The sequence below is a fragment of the Monodon monoceros genome, unplaced genomic scaffold, assembly GCF_005190385.1.
Source record: "Monodon monoceros isolate NGI ecotype Baffin Bay Population unplaced genomic scaffold, NGI_Narwhal_1 Super_Scaffold_5, whole genome shotgun sequence".
In the NCBI taxonomy this organism is placed as follows: Eukaryota; Metazoa; Chordata; class Mammalia; order Artiodactyla; family Monodontidae; genus Monodon; species Monodon monoceros.
The window spans coordinates 80,388,594-80,409,495 of record NW_021703782.1 but is presented as its reverse complement, the minus strand read 5'-3'; the positions used below and the strand labels follow the sequence as shown (position 1 = coordinate 80,409,495).

The following is a 20,902-nucleotide window of genomic DNA, read 5'->3' as shown; positions in this document are numbered from 1 at the left end:
AGGTTCCCATTAGTTATCTGTTTTATACATAGTAGTGTATATATGTTAATTCCAATCTCCCAATTCATCTGAGGTTTTTTTTTCTTGCAGGCGTTATGGTGTAGCAGTTGTGAAGCTACTTTACATATATATACCTTTTGTGTACATATACACTTTATATATATACTAGGGTTGAACAAATAAGTAAATATATTATAGATAATGAGCCCAGTTTTTAACTGTCAGAGATTGAGTCAAAGGGGAAATGCTAGAACTAATCCTGTGAGTATTGGATTGGAGTCAGAGGTATCAGTATGAATCAGTATGAATGTATGCATAAATATACATATATACACAGATTGATAGACATAGGAATATACTTATTGTAGAGCTATGTGTGTATGCATGGGTTAGTAGACTTCATATATTTCCTTGCTCTGTTCACTGAGAGGACCTAGAAGCAGTGATATCCCAGTAGCCATGAGCAACCTACTATCCAGATTTTGGTTTCTAAATAGCACCCTCCAATAAAAGGGACCAGGGCATAACAGTAGTATTGGATTATAACCCAGAGAATAAATATCCACAAGCCTATGCTGATATGAATAAATAACTGAATAAATAAATCGGGGGAGAAGGAACAAGTCTTCTGTACAGAAGAATTCCAAGTAATAAATGTGGAAGGAATAAGGGAAATAGCAAAACACCATTAGAACATCACAGTAGTAATTGCTCCAGAGAAGATGCACCAAAGAATGTTAAAATTAGCAGGCAAAACTTTTAAGAAAAAACAAAATATTTAGCTCAAAATGTCTCCCCAAATATTTATTGGTTATAAAGGGAAAAATAGTAACTTCACAATGGAGAAACCTGACAGACAACACCTTAACTAAGTCATCAAGGCTAGCATCAGTGATAAGGTACTGATACTTTGTATCTCCTGGTGTGTTGCACTGAGAATGGCACATCACCTCAGTGGTCATCAACCTCAAAATCCATAAGTAAATCTAATTATGAAAAAATAAGACACACCCAAATTGAGGGACTGTCTACAAATACCTGACCAGGACTCTTCAAAAGTGTCGAGGTCATGAAAGACAAGGCAAGACCAAGGAGTTTTCACAGATTGGAGGAGACTAAGGAGACCTAACAAGTCAATGCAGCTTGGATCCTGGACCAGAATAAGAATCAGTGTAACAACCAGTGGTATTTGAGTACCGTCTGTAGTTTAGCTGATACTGTCCCAGTGTTAATTTCTTAGTTTCTGTAATTGTAAGTCTAAGAGTACTCACAAACATAGAAAACAAATTTATGATTACCAAAGGGGGGCAGGGAGGGACAAACTAGGAGTATGGGATTAACAGATACAAACTACTATACATAAAATAGATAAGCAACAAGGATTTACTGTATAGTCCCAGGAATTATACCCAATATCTTGTAATAACCTATAATGGAATGTAAACTGCAAAAAAAACCCTACCCAAATCACTATGTTGTACACCCAAAACTAGCACAACATTGTAAATCAACTGTACTTCAACAAAATAAAGTATTTCAAAATAAGAAGGGCTTTTTGTGTGCAACACACACAAAGGAAAAATAATAAGTGTTCTGTGGGGAAAGGTTAGAAGTGACTGGTTTAAATGAAGAAACATGAAGAGCAGAATGGGCCTTCGTTTGTAATAAGCCACACTTCCATTTTAGAGCTGGTTAACTGAGAGGTTAGGGGACTCAGCCAAGGACACAATATTGCAGCTGTAGGGGCAGGACTAGGACCCGGGTTTTCTGGCTCCTTATGTGCCACTTTTTCCATCCCATTCCCTGCCTCTCTGCTCCAGGGGAGGATTTTCCTGTAACTGTTTTGATAATACTGTTTCTGCTTTGCATGTTTTCTTAAGTAGATGTCATAGTCCTGGTTAGATATCTTGTTGAGTCAAATGTCCCACGTGTTCCCAGTTGTGGGTGTCTGTTTGAATCATGTCTACCCTCCAGGTGATGGCTTATGTATTTGTCTTATTCTTTTTTATTTTTTTTGACTTTATAATCAAATTTATTAATAACCTCTGGAAATAAGAAAATATTACACATTTACACAATGAAGGATAAAGGCCTTTCTAATCTACAGACATACAGAGACAGACAAAGAGGGCTTATAGCTTGGATTCTAAAATTTCAGTCACAGGTCAAGAGTAAATGCAGAAACCCCAAATCTCACCAGTCCTGGTATGAAAGAGTTGTTTTCCCTCCCAGTGGGCAAAGGACTCAATTGATTTGGGCTCAAAATTGTATTTATCGGGCTTCCCTGGTGGCGCAGTGGTTGAAAGTCCGCCTGCCGATGCAGGGGACACGGGTTCGTGCCCCGGTCCGGGAAGATCCCACATGCCGCGGAGCGGCTGGGCCCGTGAGCCATGGCCGCTGAGCCTGCGCGTCCGGAGCCCGTGCTCCGCAACGGGAGAGGCCACAACAGTGAGAGGCCCGCGTACCACAAAAAAAAAAAAAAAAATTGTATTTGTCTTATTCTTTTCAGCAGAAACTGGAGACGAGCAAAAGGCCTCCGTCTGGAACTTCCACTACCTCCAAAAGCACCTCCCCCACGCTCACGCCTTCACCTTCTCCCAAAGCGCAGGCAGCCGAGTCCTCCGTGTCCTCCTCCTCATCCCACCGTCAGTCCAAGAGCAGCGGGGGCTCCAGCAGCGGCACCATCACTGATGAGGGTGAGTCCCCTGGGTCCTGAAAGCCCACCCTTTCCTCTTCACCGTGGTAACCTAGCAGCTGCCCTTCTTTGCTATAGCCATCCTAGGTCAGGTGTTTTATCATTTTTTCAGTCAGACAAAAACACCTGTCTTTCCCCTTCCCTGATTCTACCTTGTATTTTTGTCTTCACTGAGCTTACATACCTAAAAGGTGTATAGTAGTTTTTGAATGTAGGTGAGTTTTGTTTATATATACAAACACCCATAGAACTGCTTCTCTGACCCCAGTTATGTACCTTTCCCTGAACCTTGTACAAATCAGAACTCTGTCAGTTGCAAGGGATGGAATCTCCACTCAAACTGATTTAAGCAAAAACAATACCAAAAACTGATAATTTGTTGGCTCATATAATGGAAATATCTAGGGTGTTCTTCAGGTGTGTCTGGATCCAGGTGCTTAGGGAGTGTTTTTCTCCATGTCTCAGGTAAGCTCTCTTCAAGTAGTGGCAAGGATATACCCAGCAGCTTCATGCTTACTTCTTCCTACTAACTTAGCAACCCCAGCAGAAAGAGTGCTACTTTCTTAGTAGGTACAGCAAAATCCCAGGGGTAAAGGTCATTGTCCTGTCTTGGCTATATTTATAACAACTTGGGTTGTTTGCCCATCCTTGACTATCTCTGTGTCCCCAAGGGTGGAGTGTGTCTGCCTTTGGAGCCAGGGTTGGGGTCAGGTCTGTGTGGATTGGGAGAGGGAGAGAAGTAGCTCCTCAGAGGAAAATGGAAGTGGATGGAGGGCAAGCAAAAGCAGGAGATGTAACCAGGAGAACGTTGGAAGTTGCATGAGTAGGGATGATGAGGAAAGGCAGATGGACCGGACGGCTGGGCAGGGGTGGAGGCTGTGCAGTGAGGCCCCAGATAAAGATGTGAAGATATAAAAGATAAAGGAGAGAAGAAGCTCATCCTTTACAACTGCCCTCTGGTGGCTCCTGGGAGCAGGGATGGGGGAGGAGGGAGCAGGGCTTTGATGAGAGATGGGGCCCAGGCAGGTGCAAATCAAGGAGTATAAATCAGAGAGGGGAGGAAACTCTCATTGTGTGTGTGGTCCTCACAAGTGCATTTGCAGGCATCTTGCTGCAGCTACTGGGAGGGAGTGCAGAGCAGGTTCTGCCCAGCAAGGGATAAGTTGAAATCAACTGCACAGGCTCTGGTCTGTACTGAGTTGATAAATGTACACTGCCATTGGCATCCGCTTTATTTGGGGCTGCTTTTATTGTTTTGTGATATCTAGTGCAATCATTTATAAAAGCTTCAGAGATTCACTTAGCAACCCCATTCCTCCCTAACTGTGTTTTCTTTTTTATACAATGTTTTTTCTTTTTCTTTTCTTTTTTTTTTTTTTTTTGGCCACACCATGTGGCTTGTGGGATCTTAGTTCCCCAACCAGGGATTGAACCCAGGCCCTTGGCAATGAGAGCGTCGAGTCCTAACCACTGGACCACCAAGGAATTCCCCCTAACTGTGTTTTCTGTGTGGAGTCTTAATTTCCCTACCCATGAACTCTCCCGCCTCAGAGGCTTTCAGGAATCTAAACTCCTACAGGTTCAGTTTGGGATTTGTACCCCACCTTTTTCCAAAAAAGAGTTGAGACAGTCATCAGAAAGCACTATGTCCACTTTGCTCCCCTCTCATTCATTATTAAAAAAAAGGTTTGCAAAGCCTAGTTGGGATAAAAACAGGAGGACCTGACAGCAAATTCTTTTTAGATTACCTTCTCTGGCTTAGAAAGCCTAGTTTTCCCTCCTGGGATTCCTGGGTCCCGAGGCAGCCAGACCCTTGTCCTTCAGGCATTAGATTATCACAGACCAGAGCCTGCAATCTATCCCCAAATAGCCATTCTTTATGATATTTTTGTGGGAAATCTGTAGCCTCAGTCAAGGACTGCATGCAAGCCTTTGCCCTGCACATCCTCCCACCTGTGTCCGTCTGTTCATTCCTCCTGGAGGAAGTGGTGGGGCGGTGACGACGTGGCCTTCTCAGCCTCACATTCCTTCTATGAAGGTGACTGCGGCAGGCCCTGGGTGCTGTAACCTGTGCCAGTGTCAGCGTAACTCATTATCAGGCTGGGGATTCAGATACATTCCACATAATAACATTAAATGATTGTAACGCAAGGTGGGATCAAACGTGTGTTATCAGCAAGGCACGAAGCACCATGGCAGGCTTCACTGAAGAGTGGCCCTCGTGCCGGCCCAGGAGGACTGAGAAGAGTAGGGGGCTGGGAGCCGGGAATGGTGGCCCAGAGCCGATTGTTACATTTGTAGGAAACAGTTGAGCTGGCAATTAAACACAGCTGTTTAAAGTCAAATTACAACAACAAAAATATGTGTAAAAAAAGACAGGGACCTCCCCAGCGGTCCAGTGGTTAAGACTCCATGCTTCCAATGCAGGGGGTGTGGATTCGATCCCTGGTTGGGGAATTAAATCCCACATACTACATTGTGCCGGCCAAAAAGTTTTTAAAAATAAAAATAAAAATGCTTAAAAAAAAAGAAGACCAAAAAAAGTCAAACTGCATGAACTTTTAATTAAGCTGATTATGTTGCATGTAAAGGTATGTGGCATTTAAAACAAAATATATTATTTACTAATTTTTAGTGCGTTTTACTAATACCTGTTCTCTTAAGGTTCTTTATGTCTCTTTTATCTACGTCGTGGGAATATTGTGTATTGATGTGTTACTGCTGTGCATCTTTCCCAATTCCACTTCCAGGAACATGATGTTGGTAGGTTGAAATTGACCACAATGGGGCATTTATACCACGGAAATCAGCAAATACCCACTAGGGCTTGATTTAATATTTTAAAGAGCATCTGGATGTCATCTAGACAGTGACAGAGACAGTGTTAATTATACAGGTTAAACTTTAACTGTTTAACCTGTTATATTGAAAATAACATTAAAAATTGAGAAAATATTCTTCAAGGTTTTGAAAACCATTATCTGTTTCAGCAAAGTTGCTCACATGAAGTTCCAACATATGTCTTCATCATTTCATTTCATCTCGCACGTTCACGTAAACAGAAGCATTAGTGAGCCTTCATGTAGGAGCTACACTCATTGGCTGTGTCTTCAAGAGTAAGGCAAAAATCAATGAAGGCATTCAGTGAGACGCCTGAAATGCAGTGAAGGCATTGGCTATATGGAATTTATAATACAGAGTATTGTGTAATTTATTATTGTATGTAAATTGTGCACACACATCCTTAAATCAGTAAAATCATGTACTTATATACGTGCGTACACTCCCCCTCCCAGAAATCCAGTTGTTAAACATTTACCAGCACACAGGTGTGGAGAGAGACCCGTGGAGGGAATGACAGCAGCAAAGCATGATAGGTGTCATGAACCTATAATAGATTATGTGTGGACTGGGACTCGTTTCATCTCATACATCCTAGTTCATTAGCACCTCTTCTGCGAAGCCTGTCCGGTCCCTTGGGCTGGTCAGCTGTCCTCTCTGTCCCCAGATCCCCTTATTCATGCCCTTCACCATATACTCATCACCCGTGGGAGAAGTGGCAGAGCAGTGTGTGTAGCAGAAGCCTGGTAGCCAAACCACTGTGTTTGAATCCCTGCTGTGCCATGGACTAGTGGTGTGACCTCACCCGAGATACGGTACCCAGCTTTCTGTGCCTTCCTCATCTGCAAATGGGGACAGTAAGAGGGTCTACCTCATGGGGTTGTTAAGAGGAGGCGCATCATCCATACAGGGTGCCTGACAGTGAGCACTGTGCATCAGCTGTCACCCTCTTCATGATATCTTCCCAGCTACACTGAGTTCCTTCACAGCATGGACGTTTCCATCCTTGCATTCCCAGTACGTAGTAGGCACAGTAGTAGCCACTGTTGAATGATGAATGAGTGAATAAAAGGACCTCTGACCTCCTAACCTCCAGTCCACTCTTTTGTAAGCTGCCCCCGCTGCCCCAGGACCTTTGCACTTGCTGTTCTCACTGTCTGGATGCTGCCTGGTGCTCTTTGCCTTGATATCTGCACAGCTCACTCCTTCATTTACTGCTCAAATATCTCCTTCTGAGAGGCCTTCCCTGACCACCCTCTATAAAACAACATTCTCACATCCCCTGTCAACCTCCCCCACCCTGCTCTGTTCTTCCTCATTGTCTTGAGCCTGACAGCCTGCTTATGGTCTGCTTTGGTCCCTATTGAGTCCCCAGTGCCTGGTCTGATAAATCCTTATCGAATGTGTGAAGGAATGTTTCTTAAAGCCCCCCCAGATGCTGCTTTTGTCTCCTTTATCTTCCCTGCTCTGATAACTTGATACTCAAAATCTTCTGTTTTCCCCTGGTCTGTGCCCATCTGGCTCTGCTGTTCCATTCAGACACGCCCTTCCTTCAGGAAGCCCACAGACTCTGAATGCTTGAGGCAAACCTTGACTCTGGTCTGAAGCCCACCTACCTGTTCTCTCCAGTTCTTTCTCTGTCTAGCTGAGGACTGCTGGCATTAGTGTTTACTGCAGCTGTAGCTAACAACATTCAAGAAATCATAATTAAAAATTGTTCTGGGACAGACAGGAGGGTTTTAGTTCCCAGCAGCTAGAACTCCAAGAACTTGATGGTCCCGCCATTGGAGAGTCAGCCGTTGGAGCCTGGCCATGAACTGCCCCCCCCATCTTGTGTCTTCATAGCCCAATCTGGGGTTTTGGCAAATGCTGAGAGCCTGCCCTAAGGGAAGATTATGGTCAACAGGTGGCTCGGGACCCACCTTCAGCTTCATCCCCAGGAACGCACCTTAGATCTGTTTTCTGTGTTGGGGTTTCTGGTAGAATTTCGAAATAAGATTACCACTGTTTTATGAAAGTTTGAAGATCACTCTTGATACATTTTACCAAATGCTAAAATATCTTATTTTACATTCTTTCCCTCTTGAAGATGAACTGACTGGAATCCTTAAGAAATTATCACTTGAGAAATATCAGCCCATTTTTGAGGAGCAAGAGGTAAGGATGTTCTTTTTTGTTTTTTTGGTTTTTTTGGTTTTTTTGCAGTACGCGAGCCTCTCACTATTGTGGCCTCTCCCGTTGTGGAGCACAGGCTCCGGATGCACAGGCTCAGCAGCCATGGCTCATGAGCCCAGCCGCTCCGCGGCATGTGGGATCCTCCCGGACTGGGGCACGAACCTGTGTCCCCTGCACGGCAGGCGGACTCTCAACCACTGCGCCACCAGGGAAGCCCAGGATGTTCTTTCTGAATGTCAATTTATATCTTACCATAAAACAGTTGTCTAAATATGTAGGTTGTCATCCTGTAAGCCTAGATTGATCTTTTTCACTGAGCTAGCTGAGGAAATAGAATTCTTGTTCAGCACATTTGGTTCAGTTCATAGCAGTGAAATCCTGGGGACCTTATGACTTGTTTTATTATAATAGAATTGTATAATTTTGAACTCTGCTCTCTCTAGTGAAGTTTGTTTCTGTCCTTCTAGTTGAAGGGGATTGCCTGGCAGGTTCTTAGGTTTAAAGCAGGTGAAAAAGCAAATCCTGATGAACCTGTGTTCAGTATCTGGATGTAAATAGTCTGTGTTAGTCTAAGAGGGTTCCTATTTGCTGTAAAGCGCTCACCATCACATTTTAAAAATTACTGTCCTGCAGTTTGGCAGTTTCTCAAAATGTTTAGCAGAGTTACCTTATGACCCAGAAATCCCTCTCCCAGGTATATACCCAAGATAACTGAAAGCATGTGTTCACACAGAGTGTTCATAGCAGCACTATTCATAGTAGCCAAAAAGTGGAAACGACCCAAATGCCCCTCAGTTGATGAATGAATAAATAAGACGTGTTATCTCTATACCATGGAATGTAGCTAGGCCATGAAAAAGAAGGAAATGCTGATACACACTACAACATGGATGAGCCTTGAAAACACTGTGCTAAGTGAAAGAAGTTAGTCACAAAAGGCCACATATGGTATGACTCCATTTATATACAGTGTCCAGAATAGGCAAATCTATAGAGACAGACAGTAGATTAGTGGTTGCCAGGGAATGTGGGGAGGATAGAATGGGAGTGATTGCTAATGAGTATGGGTTTTCTTTTTGGGGTGATGAAAATGTTCTAAAATTAAGTGTGGTGACGGTTGCATAACTCTGCACTAAAAATCTTTGAATTGCACACTTTAAATGGGTGAATTGTATGGTAGGTGAATTACGTCTCAATAAGATGTTAAAATTTTTACTGTTGGCCAAATAAAACTCCTCAGTGGGCCCATTAGCCACCAGGGTGTAATCACTGGCCTAGAACATTCTGGTGCCCAGTTTAACACATGACAACTGTCATAGTTATTGTAGCAATCACGAGAGTCACTCATTGTCCCCAACAAGCTTGAGACGCAGTTGAGGAGTTTGTTTTTTTTTTGGGGGGGGGGTAATACACAGTATATTGGCATTCAAAGTAAATACAACAGATCATGTTTAAATTTAAAAGGGTCTGCCTCCGAATAAAAGCCAAAAGCCATTATAAAAAAAGGCATTGTGGTTGTGAAGAAAATCCAGTCTCTATAAAAATAATTCAAGCTAAATTATGGCAAGAGATCCTCACTGGGCAGATGAACTCAACCTAGTCAGTTTGATTTAAATATTATTTAACATTTTCTCTGTTATTTGAGAAGGCAGAATTATTTGGTCATTAGGATCTTATCTAATTCATAAATTCCAAAATCTGAGGAGTTTGTATTTTTGTTCAAGAAACAGTAAGGGGTGCTGTGGCTTTCTTCCTTGGTTTGCTTTTCTGCCCTATCCAGCCTGTCCTTCCTGCCTCCTTGATGTCTTAAACTTCAGTGGCGATTGTTCTCATCGTCAAAAAAATCTTTACTGTTTGCTGATGGCTGCCTGCTTTTATTTTATGCGTTCTGTGCTTTCTGAGGAGCTGGGTGTGGGGTCTCTGCCACAGGTCTGGGATGGTGGGGGAGGGGAGTATCCAGCAGGGCCGGGGGCAGGTGGTTTCCGTCAAAATCACGTCACCTCTTCCTTGAACCTGTTAGCACCTTGTGATCTGTAAAGTCTCCGAGGGATTCAGGGAGCTTATCCATTATCAGAGGGATCCTCTCTGCATCTCAGGGAGAGCTTGATGTTGGATAAGGGAGCAGACCCTTCCCCACTAACTCAAACCTGGTTCAAGATTTTTTTTTAAATCCAGGAAAGTAAAGTGACTATTAAAAGAGATCAAGACAGGGAAGAAATTTCTCCTGGAACTGAGGCCTAGGCGGGGATGACAAAAATGTTAGAATTTCTCTGGCAAAAACCAAGGATTGAACAGCTTTGAGATGCCCTTTTTTTTCTGGTAAAAACCAATGGCCCTTCTTTCCTTTATTGCTTCTGCTTGTTTATTTTCTCACTCTATCTTTCCACAGTCTGCATCTCTCTTGTCCTTGGGGGGGGGAAACATGGTGAGTACTGCCACATACTCATATTTTCTGTGCAGTATCGGATACTGTTAAAAGTGCAGCAACATTGGAATTAACTTTCTAGTAGCAAGACTTGGATTTTTTACCACTCGAGTCACCCAGATTACTGTCTCAGAGACTTCCCTTACTTGTTTCGTTTTCAGAGTCTTTCCAGAATGCACCTCTCCTAAAAATCCCAGGCCTAGAGCTGAGGAGAGTTCGTTTTTTTGGTTTTGTTTTGTTTTTTATTTTATTTATTTTTGGTTGCATTGACTCTTCATTGCTGCGCGCGGGCTTTCTCTAGTTGTGGCGAGCGGGGGCTCCTCTTCGTTGTGGTGCGTGGGCTTCTCATTGCAGTGGCTTTTCTTGTTGCAGAGCATGAGCTCTAGGCATGCGGGCTCAGTAGTTGTGGCACACGGGCTTAGTTGCTCCGCGGCATGTGGGATCTTCCCGGACCAGGGATCGAACCCGTGTCCCCTGCATTGGCAGGCGAATTCTTAACCACTGCACCACCAGGGAAGTCCTGAGGGTTCGATTTCAATGATGTTTTCAAATAAACTTTCAGCATAAAGCCAGGACTTGGAAGTAGTCAATCATAATTAATTCACTGCTCATAAGCACTAATAGCTCGTTACCGTGATAGTCTTGTTGTGGCTGCGGAAAAGAGGTGTGGCGCCGAGCAGACAGCAGCGAATCCCCCTCTCTCTCCCCAGGTGGATATGGAAGCGTTCCTCACGCTCACCGACGGCGACCTGAAGGAGCTGGGTATTAAGACAGACGGGTCCAGGCAGCAGATTTTGGCAGCGATTTCTGAACTGAACGCAGGCAAGGTATTGTTCTCAACCTTTTTTTTTTTTTCCTGTTTCCAACAGCTGAGAGCTTCACTAGGATCCTCGGCCCCAGTGTTCCAGGGACCTTCATGGTCTGATTTCATCTCTTCCCCACACCTGGTGGACGACAGCCCCGCTCATACACCTCTCATCACCGAAGGGTCACTACCTTTGAGTATGCCTGTTCCTTTTCGAGATCTTTCTTCCCATAAGGTGGTTTCTCCTTCGATTTGGCTAAAACATTCCCTCCGGTCATCTCACCCCACCGGGCTGGGTTTTGCCCTCTGGAGCACAGTGGAAGTTGATTAAGACAGGCCGCGGAGTCAGGCCGACCTGGGTTTGAATCCCAGCTCCTCCACTTACAGTGACCCTGGGCAAGTCACACCCTTCTCTGAGCCTCGCTTTCTTGTCTGTAGGGTGGGGGTGATGGGCTCGCTGCCGGGACTAAAATGCTCCGCAGAGCACCTGGCACACAGAGATCTGTCAGTCAGTGTTGTTGTTGTTGTTGGCATCCTGCATTTTTGTCTAATGTTCAACTTCTGTTTCACCAGCTTTAGAGCTAAAGATTAGCAATGCCCCCACCCACCCAAAGGCACATATGCAAAAAACAAACAAGCAAACAGAACACAAGAGAAGTGAGGCACCACTCACTCTGCAGACAGTTGTACAGTCGCTCTTGGGCTATTCACATTCCTTTGCCTTCTGTCTTTTTCCCTAACGTGGGCTGGATTTTTTTTGGTCTCTTATTCAAGCAATAACGTATAAATACTTGCATACCTGTTGCTCTTTCACACTTAGCCGAACAGCTCCCCACTTGGTGGACAATAGTGACAGGTAAAATCTGGGATTTGACCATCGTAAATAGTACCAGAATGGACATCTCTGCCTTTTTGCTTTTTCTGCTGTTGTTTTGTTCTTCAGGCTGTGTTCCAGAATACAAGGTTATGTTAGCGATCATACCATTTTATGGTTCTTTCTATATATTGCCAGGTAGGCACAGAAATATTGAACAGACCTGTAGTGACAATCTCAAGTAAATATCCACGTAACAGTTTATCATTCACAGATCACTGTGCATACCTTTCCTCAGTTCATCCGGGAGGCCGGTACCCTCGCACTCTCCTCGTGCAGCCCAGGAGACGAGTCGGGGGCAGGGAGGGGGTCCTCCTCACTGGTTCCTGGAGCATAACACTGTGTGGAAGCAGCTCCTCCTGCCCTGCAGCGTCACCGGGTTGGGGGCTGGTTTTTCTGCCATCGTGGTCGTCACTGTTTTGCCTGTGTGTAGGCTGTGAGGTCGTCCTTCAAAGTGATGTAGTCGGCATTGCTTCAGGCATTGCAGGTGTCTGCAAGCCTAAGCATTTTCCTGCAGGTCTTTGCTGTGTATTCTTTCTCCTCTGCAAGTGGCCTGTTCCTAAACACTGCTCACCTGTCCTGGGACCCTTGCTGCCTCACTTTACAGATAGGGAAGCAGAGGCTCCGAGAGAGGCAGTGAGCCCCAACTCGGAGACCAGCACCATTTCTGCCCTGCCCTTAGACATGAGCAGCAGAAGATGGGCAGGTCTCGGCTGCTAGGAAGGGTTCACCTAGGGAACGGAAGCCTCAGGGTGGCTTACCGCAGGTGGATCACCTGAAGCCAGCACTAAACTCTTCAGAGCATTGATTTATTCATGAGAAATCTCCCTTTAACTGTCTGCCATGTCCCAGGCACTGTGTGGGTGTTGAGCACTGAGTATCACTCAGTGCCCAGCATTGCTCTGAGCACATCACATCTAGTCATTCGAGTAACCCTCACGAAAGCTGCTGAGGTTGTTTCCTGTTTACAGATGAGGGAAATGAAGCACAGAGAGATCAGGGAACTTGCCTAAGATCACACAGTCAGTAAGTGGCAGAGGCAGGATTAGAACCCAGAGTTTGTGTCCTGGCCTCTCTGCTATCCTGCCTCGGTATAATCCACAGGCACGGGACAGGCAAATTGTGTTGTGAGAGCTCCTGACTTAGAGTGGGGACTGGTAAGGCAAGGGCCTGGAAGACGTCCCCGAGGAAGGGCAGGAGGGCTGCAATGTGAAGGAAGACAGGAACCACCTGGCAAAGGGGTAGAAGAAAAGTGCAGACCAGGCAGAGGGCAGCACATGTGCAAAGGCCCTGCAGTGAGAAGATGTGTGGTGCATTTAAAGAACTAAAGGAGTGGCTGGAGCATGGAGAGAAAGATGCCTGGTGTGAGGGGAGGCCAGAGGGGACAGATTAAGGCTCTCAGGGTGGTTGAGGGTGACCCAGTCAAGTGTCCAAGGGCTTCGGGGTGGGGACTAGGTGAGTGATGGTAAGGAGGCTCTGGCTCAGAAGTTAGTACCCTTCCTCCTCCTGGCCTCCAAGGGCCAGATGTGTGAGCCAAGGGGAGGAAGGAGGTGAGGAAAGCCAAGCCTAGGCCAGTCGAGAAGGACAGAAAAGATTCTAGATGTAGGGCCAGTGAGGACCTCGGAGGGCATGGAAAGACAGGAGCTAGGTGTCCCTGGAGCCTGGCCTGGGGCTTGGTAGATGGTAACTGCTAATGCTTCTGGAACCTCTCCTCTGCCCTCAGTGGTTATGGCCTCCTTGGTCCGGAATCATAAAAAGAAAACAGACTGGGTTGGTTTGCAAATCTTAGGAAACTGTCATCATCAGAGTGGATGATGTGACATCTCAAGCCCACTCCAAAGGAGGACATTTGTCTTAAAGTCTGTACAGGCTAGAACATTTTTTTCTTTAAGTTTTCTCTGAAATTAATTGCCCCCCCTTCTCCTTGTTTCTGTAACAGCTTGTATCCCATACTAAGCGGGGCCCCATCAAGAGGAACATCTGCTGGTGGTTGTCTTAGTTCGGGCTGCATAACAAAATACCTAAACCAGGTGGCTTGTAAATGGAAATTTAATTCTCAAAGTATGGAGGCTGGAAATCTAAGATCAGGGTGCCAGTGGTTGAGTTTGGTGAGGGTCCTATTCCAAGTTGCACAATGCCACCTTCTCATGTGTCCCCATGTGACCCATAACAGAGAGAAGCCAATCTCTCTTATCTCTTCTTATAGGGACACCGATGGTGTCATGGGAGGCTGACCCTCATGAGCTCACCTAACCCTAATCACCCCCCAAAGGCCCCACCCCCTAACACCGTCACATTGATGGCTTAGGGTTTCAACACAGGGCACAAACATTCAGCCCAATACCGTGGTCTTCCTTGGGGGCCCCAGCTGATCATCTCCCAACTGAAAGATCCGGGTGCATCCAACATGCCACGCCACCCATGTCCTCCCCACAGGTAGCATCCACCCTGCAAAGTCAGGCAAACCCACGTGGAGATAGGTGCAAGGGGAAGGGGCCGAGCTGAACTAATCGCTGGAGAATGGCCCTATTATTCAAGGGTCAGTAGTGCCAAAGTCCTGTGGAAATGAGGACTGTGTGTCAAGTGCATCTTAGAGCAAAGGTATGATTGGGAGACGTTGAATATCACAAAAGCAAGTGTATCTTCCCTACTCTAGGTTACCATTGCAAGTCTGTGCTGGTTCTTAGAAAGAGCAAAGAACTTCTCAGGCCGAGTGTGGCTTCCAATAGCTCTTTGGACACCTGGGGCCTCGGCTCTTCTGGGCTGGACCCGCCTGACCCCGACTCCTGTCTCCTTCTTGATTGCTCTAGGGCAGGAGCTTCTCCTAATGTTCATCCTCTTTCTTTTGAAACTGAACCTTGGCCAAAAGAGTACCCATTGTAGCTCAAATGCTCTGTACACATTTGAAAACTCAGGACACTTGGGAGAGGAGATGCCCAGCTTTCCTTGTCCCCTCACCCCCATGTCTTTCTAGCTGTGGTCCACAGCATGCTGGAGGGTTGTGGAATCAATTTAGTAGTTCATGAGTAGCATTTTAACAAGCAAAATAGAACAGAGCAGAAAATAACAACGTTCTTTGCAGGTAAGAAGGCTAAAGCTTGTTTAAGTTGTATGGATTTGCATGTAACAGGGTTGTTCATACACAATCAAAAAAGTTTGAACATTTTAGCCAAAAAAATTTTTAATAGATCTTTATTGGATGGAGTATAATTGCTTCACAATACTGTGTTAGTTTCTGTTGTACAACAAAGCGAATCAGCCATATGCATACATATGTCCCGATATCCCCTCCCTCTTTAGCCTCCCTCCCATCCTCCCTATCCCACCCTTCTATGTCATCTCAAAGCACTGAGCCAGCCTCCCTGTGCTATGCTGCTGCTTCCCACCTGCCAACTATTTTACATTCGGTAGTGGATATATGTCGATGCTACTCTCACTTTGCCCCAGCTTCGCCCTCCCACCCCATGTCATCAAGTCCATTCTCTATGTCTACCTCTTTATTCCTGCCCTGCAACTAGGTTCACCAGTACCATCTTCTTTTTTTTCTAGATTCCATATATATGCATTAGCATACGGTATTTGTTTTTCTCTTCCTGACTTACTTCACTCTGTAGGTCCATCCACCTCACTACAAATAACTCAATTTCGTTTCTTTTTATGGCTGAGTAATATTCCATTGTATATATGTGCCACATCTTCTTTATCCATTCATCTGTTGATGGACACTTAGGTTGCTTCCATGTCCTGGCTATTGTAAATAGAGCTGCAATGAACATTTTGGTACATGACTCTTTGAATTATGGTTTTCTCAGGGTATATGCCCAGTAGTGGGATTGCTGGGTCGTATAGTAGTTCTATTTTTAGTTTTTTAAGGAACCTCCATACTGTTCTCCATAGTGGCTCTATCAGTTTACATTCCCACCAACAGTGCAAGAGGGTTCCCTTTTCTCCACACCCTCTCCAGCATTTATTGTTTCTAGATTTTCTGATGATGCCCATTCTGACTGGTGTGAGGTGATACCTCATTGTAGTTTTGATTTGCGTTTCTCTAATGATTAATGATGTTGAACATTCTTTCATGTGTTTGTTAGCCGTCTGTATATCTTCTTTGGAGAAATGTCTATTTAGGTCTTCTGCCCATTTTTGGATTGGGTTGTTTGTTTTTTTGTTATTGAGCTGCAGGAGCTGCTTTTGACTTCTCCATCGAATCTGAATGAGATCCTTGCTGGGTAGAGTAATCTTGGTTGTAGGTTTTTCTCTTTCATCACTTTAAGTATAGCATGCCACTCCCTTCTGGCCTGCAGAGTTTCCACTGAAAAATCAGCTGATAACTTTATGGGGATTGCTTTGTATGTTATTTTTTGTTTTTCCCTTGCTGCTTTTAATATTTTTTCTTTGAATTTAATTTTTGTTAGTTTGATTAATATATGTCTTGGTGTGTTTTTCCTAGGGTTTATCCTGTATGGGACTCTCTGTGCTTCCTGGATTTGGGTGACTATTTCCTTTCCCATGTTAGGGAAGTTTTCAACTATAATCTGTTCAAATATTTGAACCTTTGAAAGGGTCAAAAGGTCAAATATTTGAACCTTTGAAAGGGTCAAAAGACCCTTTCTTTTTCTCTTCTGGGACCCCTATAATTCGAATGTTGGTGCATTTAGTGTTGTCCCAGAGGTCTCTGAGCTTGTCTTCAATTCTTTTCATTCTTCCTTCTTTATTCTGCTCCTCAGCAGTTATTTCCAGCGTTTTGTCTTCCAGCTCACTTATTCGTTCTTTTGCCTCAGTTATTCTGTTATTGATTCCTTCTGGTGTATTTTTCGTTTCAGTTATTGTGTTGTTCATCTCTGTTTTTCTTTAGTTCTTTTAGATCTTTGTTAAATATTTCTTGTATTTTCTCAATCCGTGCTTGCATTCTATTTCCAAGATTCTGGATCATCTTTACTATCATCACTCTGAATTCTTTTTCAGGTAGATTGCCTATTTCCTCTTCATTTATTTGGTCTTGTAGGTTTTTACCTTGCTCCTTCATCTGTGACATTTTTTTGCTGTCTCTTTTTTTTTTTTAATTTTTTTTTAATGAGCTGGATAGTGTTCCTGTTTTACTGGTTGTTTGGCCTGAGGCTTCGAACACTGGAGTTTGTAGGCTGTTGGGTAGAGCTGGGTCTTGCTGCTGAGATGGGGACCTCTGTAAGACCTCTCTGTGGTGAATATTCCCTAGGGTCTGAGGTTCTCTGTTAGCCCAGTGGTTTGGACTCGGAGCTCCCACCACAGGAGCTTCCGCCCGACCCCAGGCTCACAAACCAAGATCCCGCAAGCCACATGGAGTAGCAAAAAATAAAAGGGGCGGGTTGGTGGGAGGCCTTGGCTGTGGAGGGCGGGGCCTAAGCAAGGGCGAGGTTTGGGCGGTGGGTGGAGCCAATACTCAGGACCCACATGGCTGGAAAAGGCCCTGGGGGCTGTGGGGGATGGGGCTTAGGCTCAAGGAACAGAAGGGACACAGATGTGCCCCCCCACCCCTGGTCTCAGAGGGCAGCGGACCTCACCTGGGAGCCCAGCAGGCTTTCTGGGCTCGAGTGGGTGGGGCGGGGCAAACTCCCTCCCACCTCTCCTGCTCCTCCCGCCTGCTTCTCCTGATCTCCCTGGCCTCCCTCCTATGCTCCCAAGGACGTGTTGGCCTGGACGGGGCATTGGAGGGCAGGGGACCCGCCTGGGAGCTCAGCAGGCTCCCCGGCCCGCGTGGGCCAGGCGATTGCCCTCTGCTCCTCTCATGCTCTTTCTGGAGAGTCCCTCCCACCTGCCTCTCCTGATCTCCCCGGCCTCAGGGGCGCTGATCCTGTCTGGCCTCTACTTCTCCTCCCCCCTCAGTCCCCCTACATCCTACCAGTTCACTCTCGGGTTCTTCCCGTCTCCTTGGGCGTCAGAGTCCCCCACCAGCGGCCGGCAGGCACCCTAGTTGTGGGAAGACGCTAACTCTGCATCTTCCCACACTGCCATCTTGACACCATCTTTGCCTCCTCAAAATTTTTTTTTTAATGAATATTCGCCCAAAACCTGGCTCAGCCATAAAAATATCAGCAAAGCAGCGTGGACCCTCAGCCTGCAAACTATTTGACTTCCAGGTGAGCCCACCCCAGTATCCGAGTTGTGATATATACTCAAGTCAGCTTATTAGTCTGTTAGTTTCAGACAAGTGCTATATTGGAGAAGGTTAAACAGAAATGATGGCCTGAGTTTCACCTTTAGTTGGTCCTAAGCCATTGCTTCTTTCCATTCCCATTTTTTTGTGATTATTCAAAGTTGTGCATATTTGTCTTACTAAATTTGCACAGTGCCAGAAAGGCGAAAAAAACTTTCAAAGGAGTCACGATCCAACCACCCAGAGGCCAGCACTGTTCGTATTTGGTAAGATCGCTCTGCAGTGTTTTGTGCTGAATGTTTTTCTTTATGTGGCTGAGATAAATTTGGATCTATAATTTTACATTCTACTTACTTTGTTTAACAGTAAATATATGCAGTTACCCATGTCATTAAGAACTCTTTTAATATAATAAAATAATTTGCAAGGATGTACTAAAATTATTTTTTTTTAATCCCTACTTGTTGGATATGTAGATATTCAAACTTTCTATAAATAGTGCTACAGTGAGCAACTTCGTGTATAAGGCTTTCTAATTATCTCCTCAGAATAGACATCTAAAAAAAGTGAAATTATGGAGTCAGAGTCTAAGTCAAGGTATATGGTACTTTGTCCTGAAATACCTTCCAGCAGGAGCCAGTGAACACCCCCACCAGCTGTGGTTATAAGTTCCAGTGTCACCCTTGCCAGCATTGGGTACTACCAATTTGCTTTTTAATTTTTATTAATTTGATAGGCCGAGAAGTATGCCTTGTGTTGGTTTGTATTTCTTTAACTACTAGATAGACCGAACATCTTTTCTACTTTTAATGGCCATTTGCTTTTTTTCCTTTTGAGGATTATCAGGCAGGTCCTTTGAAACTTGGGGGTTTTTCAAGGGCAGTTATCATTATCATCTTCAGTCAGGTGTGGATGCAGGGAGTGATTATGGTTTTCATCACCTGTGGCTCCCTCCTGAGGTTAGGAAGCATGGTGTGCTGGAACCCTGTCTCGCCCTGACCTCATTTCTCAGGCAATTAAGGCTAAGGTGGTGTCTAATAATGACATGGTTGTCATTCCCTCTATTTATTTTTTAGCCCTCTGCAGTTTGCACAGTGTCACCCCGTTCATTATCTCAGGTTGAGCCTCATCACAGCCCCAGCATGTGATACCATCCCCCTTTTACAGATACAGAAACTCAGCAGCATGGGGTCATGCCTGGGACAGAGTGAGTAGTGGGTTAGGGATTCGGGGTCCTCTGACTCCACCTCCCCACCTCCAATGCTCTGTCCTCTTCCCTGCTGCCTTTAGGTGTGTGTTGATGGAATCCTGATGGCACTTTCCCAGCTGTCTTGGAAGAATGACCTGGAAGGATTGTGTGAAGGGAGACTCTTCTGCCCTCCCAAGTGTCCAGGAGGCCTCGTCAGCACTAGAGGTCTCTGCTTGGGGATCTGGAAAGGGCAGTCCATGCAATAAAAGAAGAGAAAGTTTAAAGTCTAGGCTCATTCGGTGGAGTTTTTTATTTTTTTTCCACTCTTGGCAGAAAACAATCTGCCAGAGATTATTCAGTTTTAATTTGCTTTACATTTTGACCACATTTATTTCTTAGTTTAAAAAATATATGTTTCGGGCTTCCCTGGTGGCGCAGTGGTTGAGAGTCCGCCTGCCGATGCAGGGGACATGGGTTCGTGCCCCAGTCTGGGAGGATCCCACATGCCGCGGAGCGGCTGGGCTCGTGAGCCATGGCCGCTGAGCCTGCGTGTCCGGAGCCTGTGCTCCGCAACGGGAGGGGCCACAACAGTGAGAGGCCCGCGTACCGCAAAAAAAAAAAAAAAATATATATATATATATATATATGTTTAATCTACACTGCTGTCCTCTGAGGTCAGGATATGCCGGCCTCCTGCTGCCCACCCACAGCCCAATGTCAGCAGCAACCATCTGAGGTACAATTATCATCCTCGTTTTATAGATGAGGAAATTAAGGCCCAGAGAGATGAAGTAACTTGCTCAAGGTCACCCAGCTAGTAAATGGGAGGGTTGGGATTTGAACCCAGGCTGTGTGATTCCAGTCTCTGTTCTTCACCTCTATATATCACTGCCTCTCACCTACGTATTCCGTGAAGATGTTCTTTGGGCTTAAAAAAACATCCACATCCCCCCTCTTTTCCCATCTCAAAATATGTGTGTAAAGGGCAGCAACTAGGAGGGTGGTCTGCAAGAATGGGGTGAGAAGTGAATCACTGTGAAAACGAATCTGTCATCTTTTGGGCAAGGGGAGTAAAGGCAGTTCAAACTCTCACTCTGTATCAGAAAGTTCGGCTCCCTCTGAAGTCCCTGGAGATACGAGGGCTGGAAAGATGCACAGGGCAGGGTAGGAGACGTCCCTTCCGGGCCGAGTGACCCAGGGCAAGTCATTCTTGCTCCCTGGGTTCTGCTGCCCTTCCTCATCTGGGAAATTGGACCCCTGCATCTTGGGGGCCTCTCCAGCCCTGGCATGCTGTGTTTGTGGGTGCTGGGGGAGATTCTGACTCAGGATGTTTTTATTAAACTCAGTACTCTTTCAATTAGGTAATTTGTTTTCCCCAAGACGCCCGTGGGTTTTTCAAGTATGAGTTAAACGTTAACAGCACTGTGTCAATTGAATTAACGGTTAAAAGATTTAACAAGACTTTCTGTGTCTGTTTTCAATTTCCTCCACAGGGACGCGAGAGACAAATTTTACAGGAAACCATTCACAACTTCCACTCTTCCTTCGAGAGCAGCGCCAGCAACACCAGGGCCCCTGGAAACAATCCCTGTACGTGACCTTCCTTCCTGTGGTGACCAGCGTGAGCTTGCTGAATCTCAGTACCCCCTTCACATGGCCGGTGCTCCAGCCACCATCAGACCTTCCCCATTCCCTGAAACACACTATGTTTTTGTCACACCGCTGTGCCTTAGTCCTTCTGCCTGGAACACCTGTCTTCCCTTCC

General features: G+C 45.3%; 1 protein-coding gene across 2 annotated transcripts in view; it reads left to right on the top strand.

Moving 5' to 3' along the window:
- Window positions 1–20,902, top strand: part of ANKS6 (ankyrin repeat and sterile alpha motif domain containing 6) — a 58,582-nt gene that overhangs the window by 32,401 nt on the left and 5,279 nt on the right. Inside the window, exons 12-15 of one of the 2 annotated variants that reach the window (XM_029203151.1) lie at window positions 2,510–2,696; window positions 7,626–7,693; window positions 10,847–10,963; window positions 20,631–20,727. In XM_029203151.1, coding sequence (XP_029058984.1) covers window positions 2,510–2,696; window positions 7,626–7,693; window positions 10,847–10,963; window positions 20,631–20,727 — 469 coding nt within the window. The remainder of the gene's footprint in view (window positions 1–2,509; window positions 2,697–7,625; window positions 7,694–10,846; window positions 10,964–20,630; window positions 20,728–20,902) is intronic. The other variant, XM_029203152.1, reaches the window with a different exon arrangement.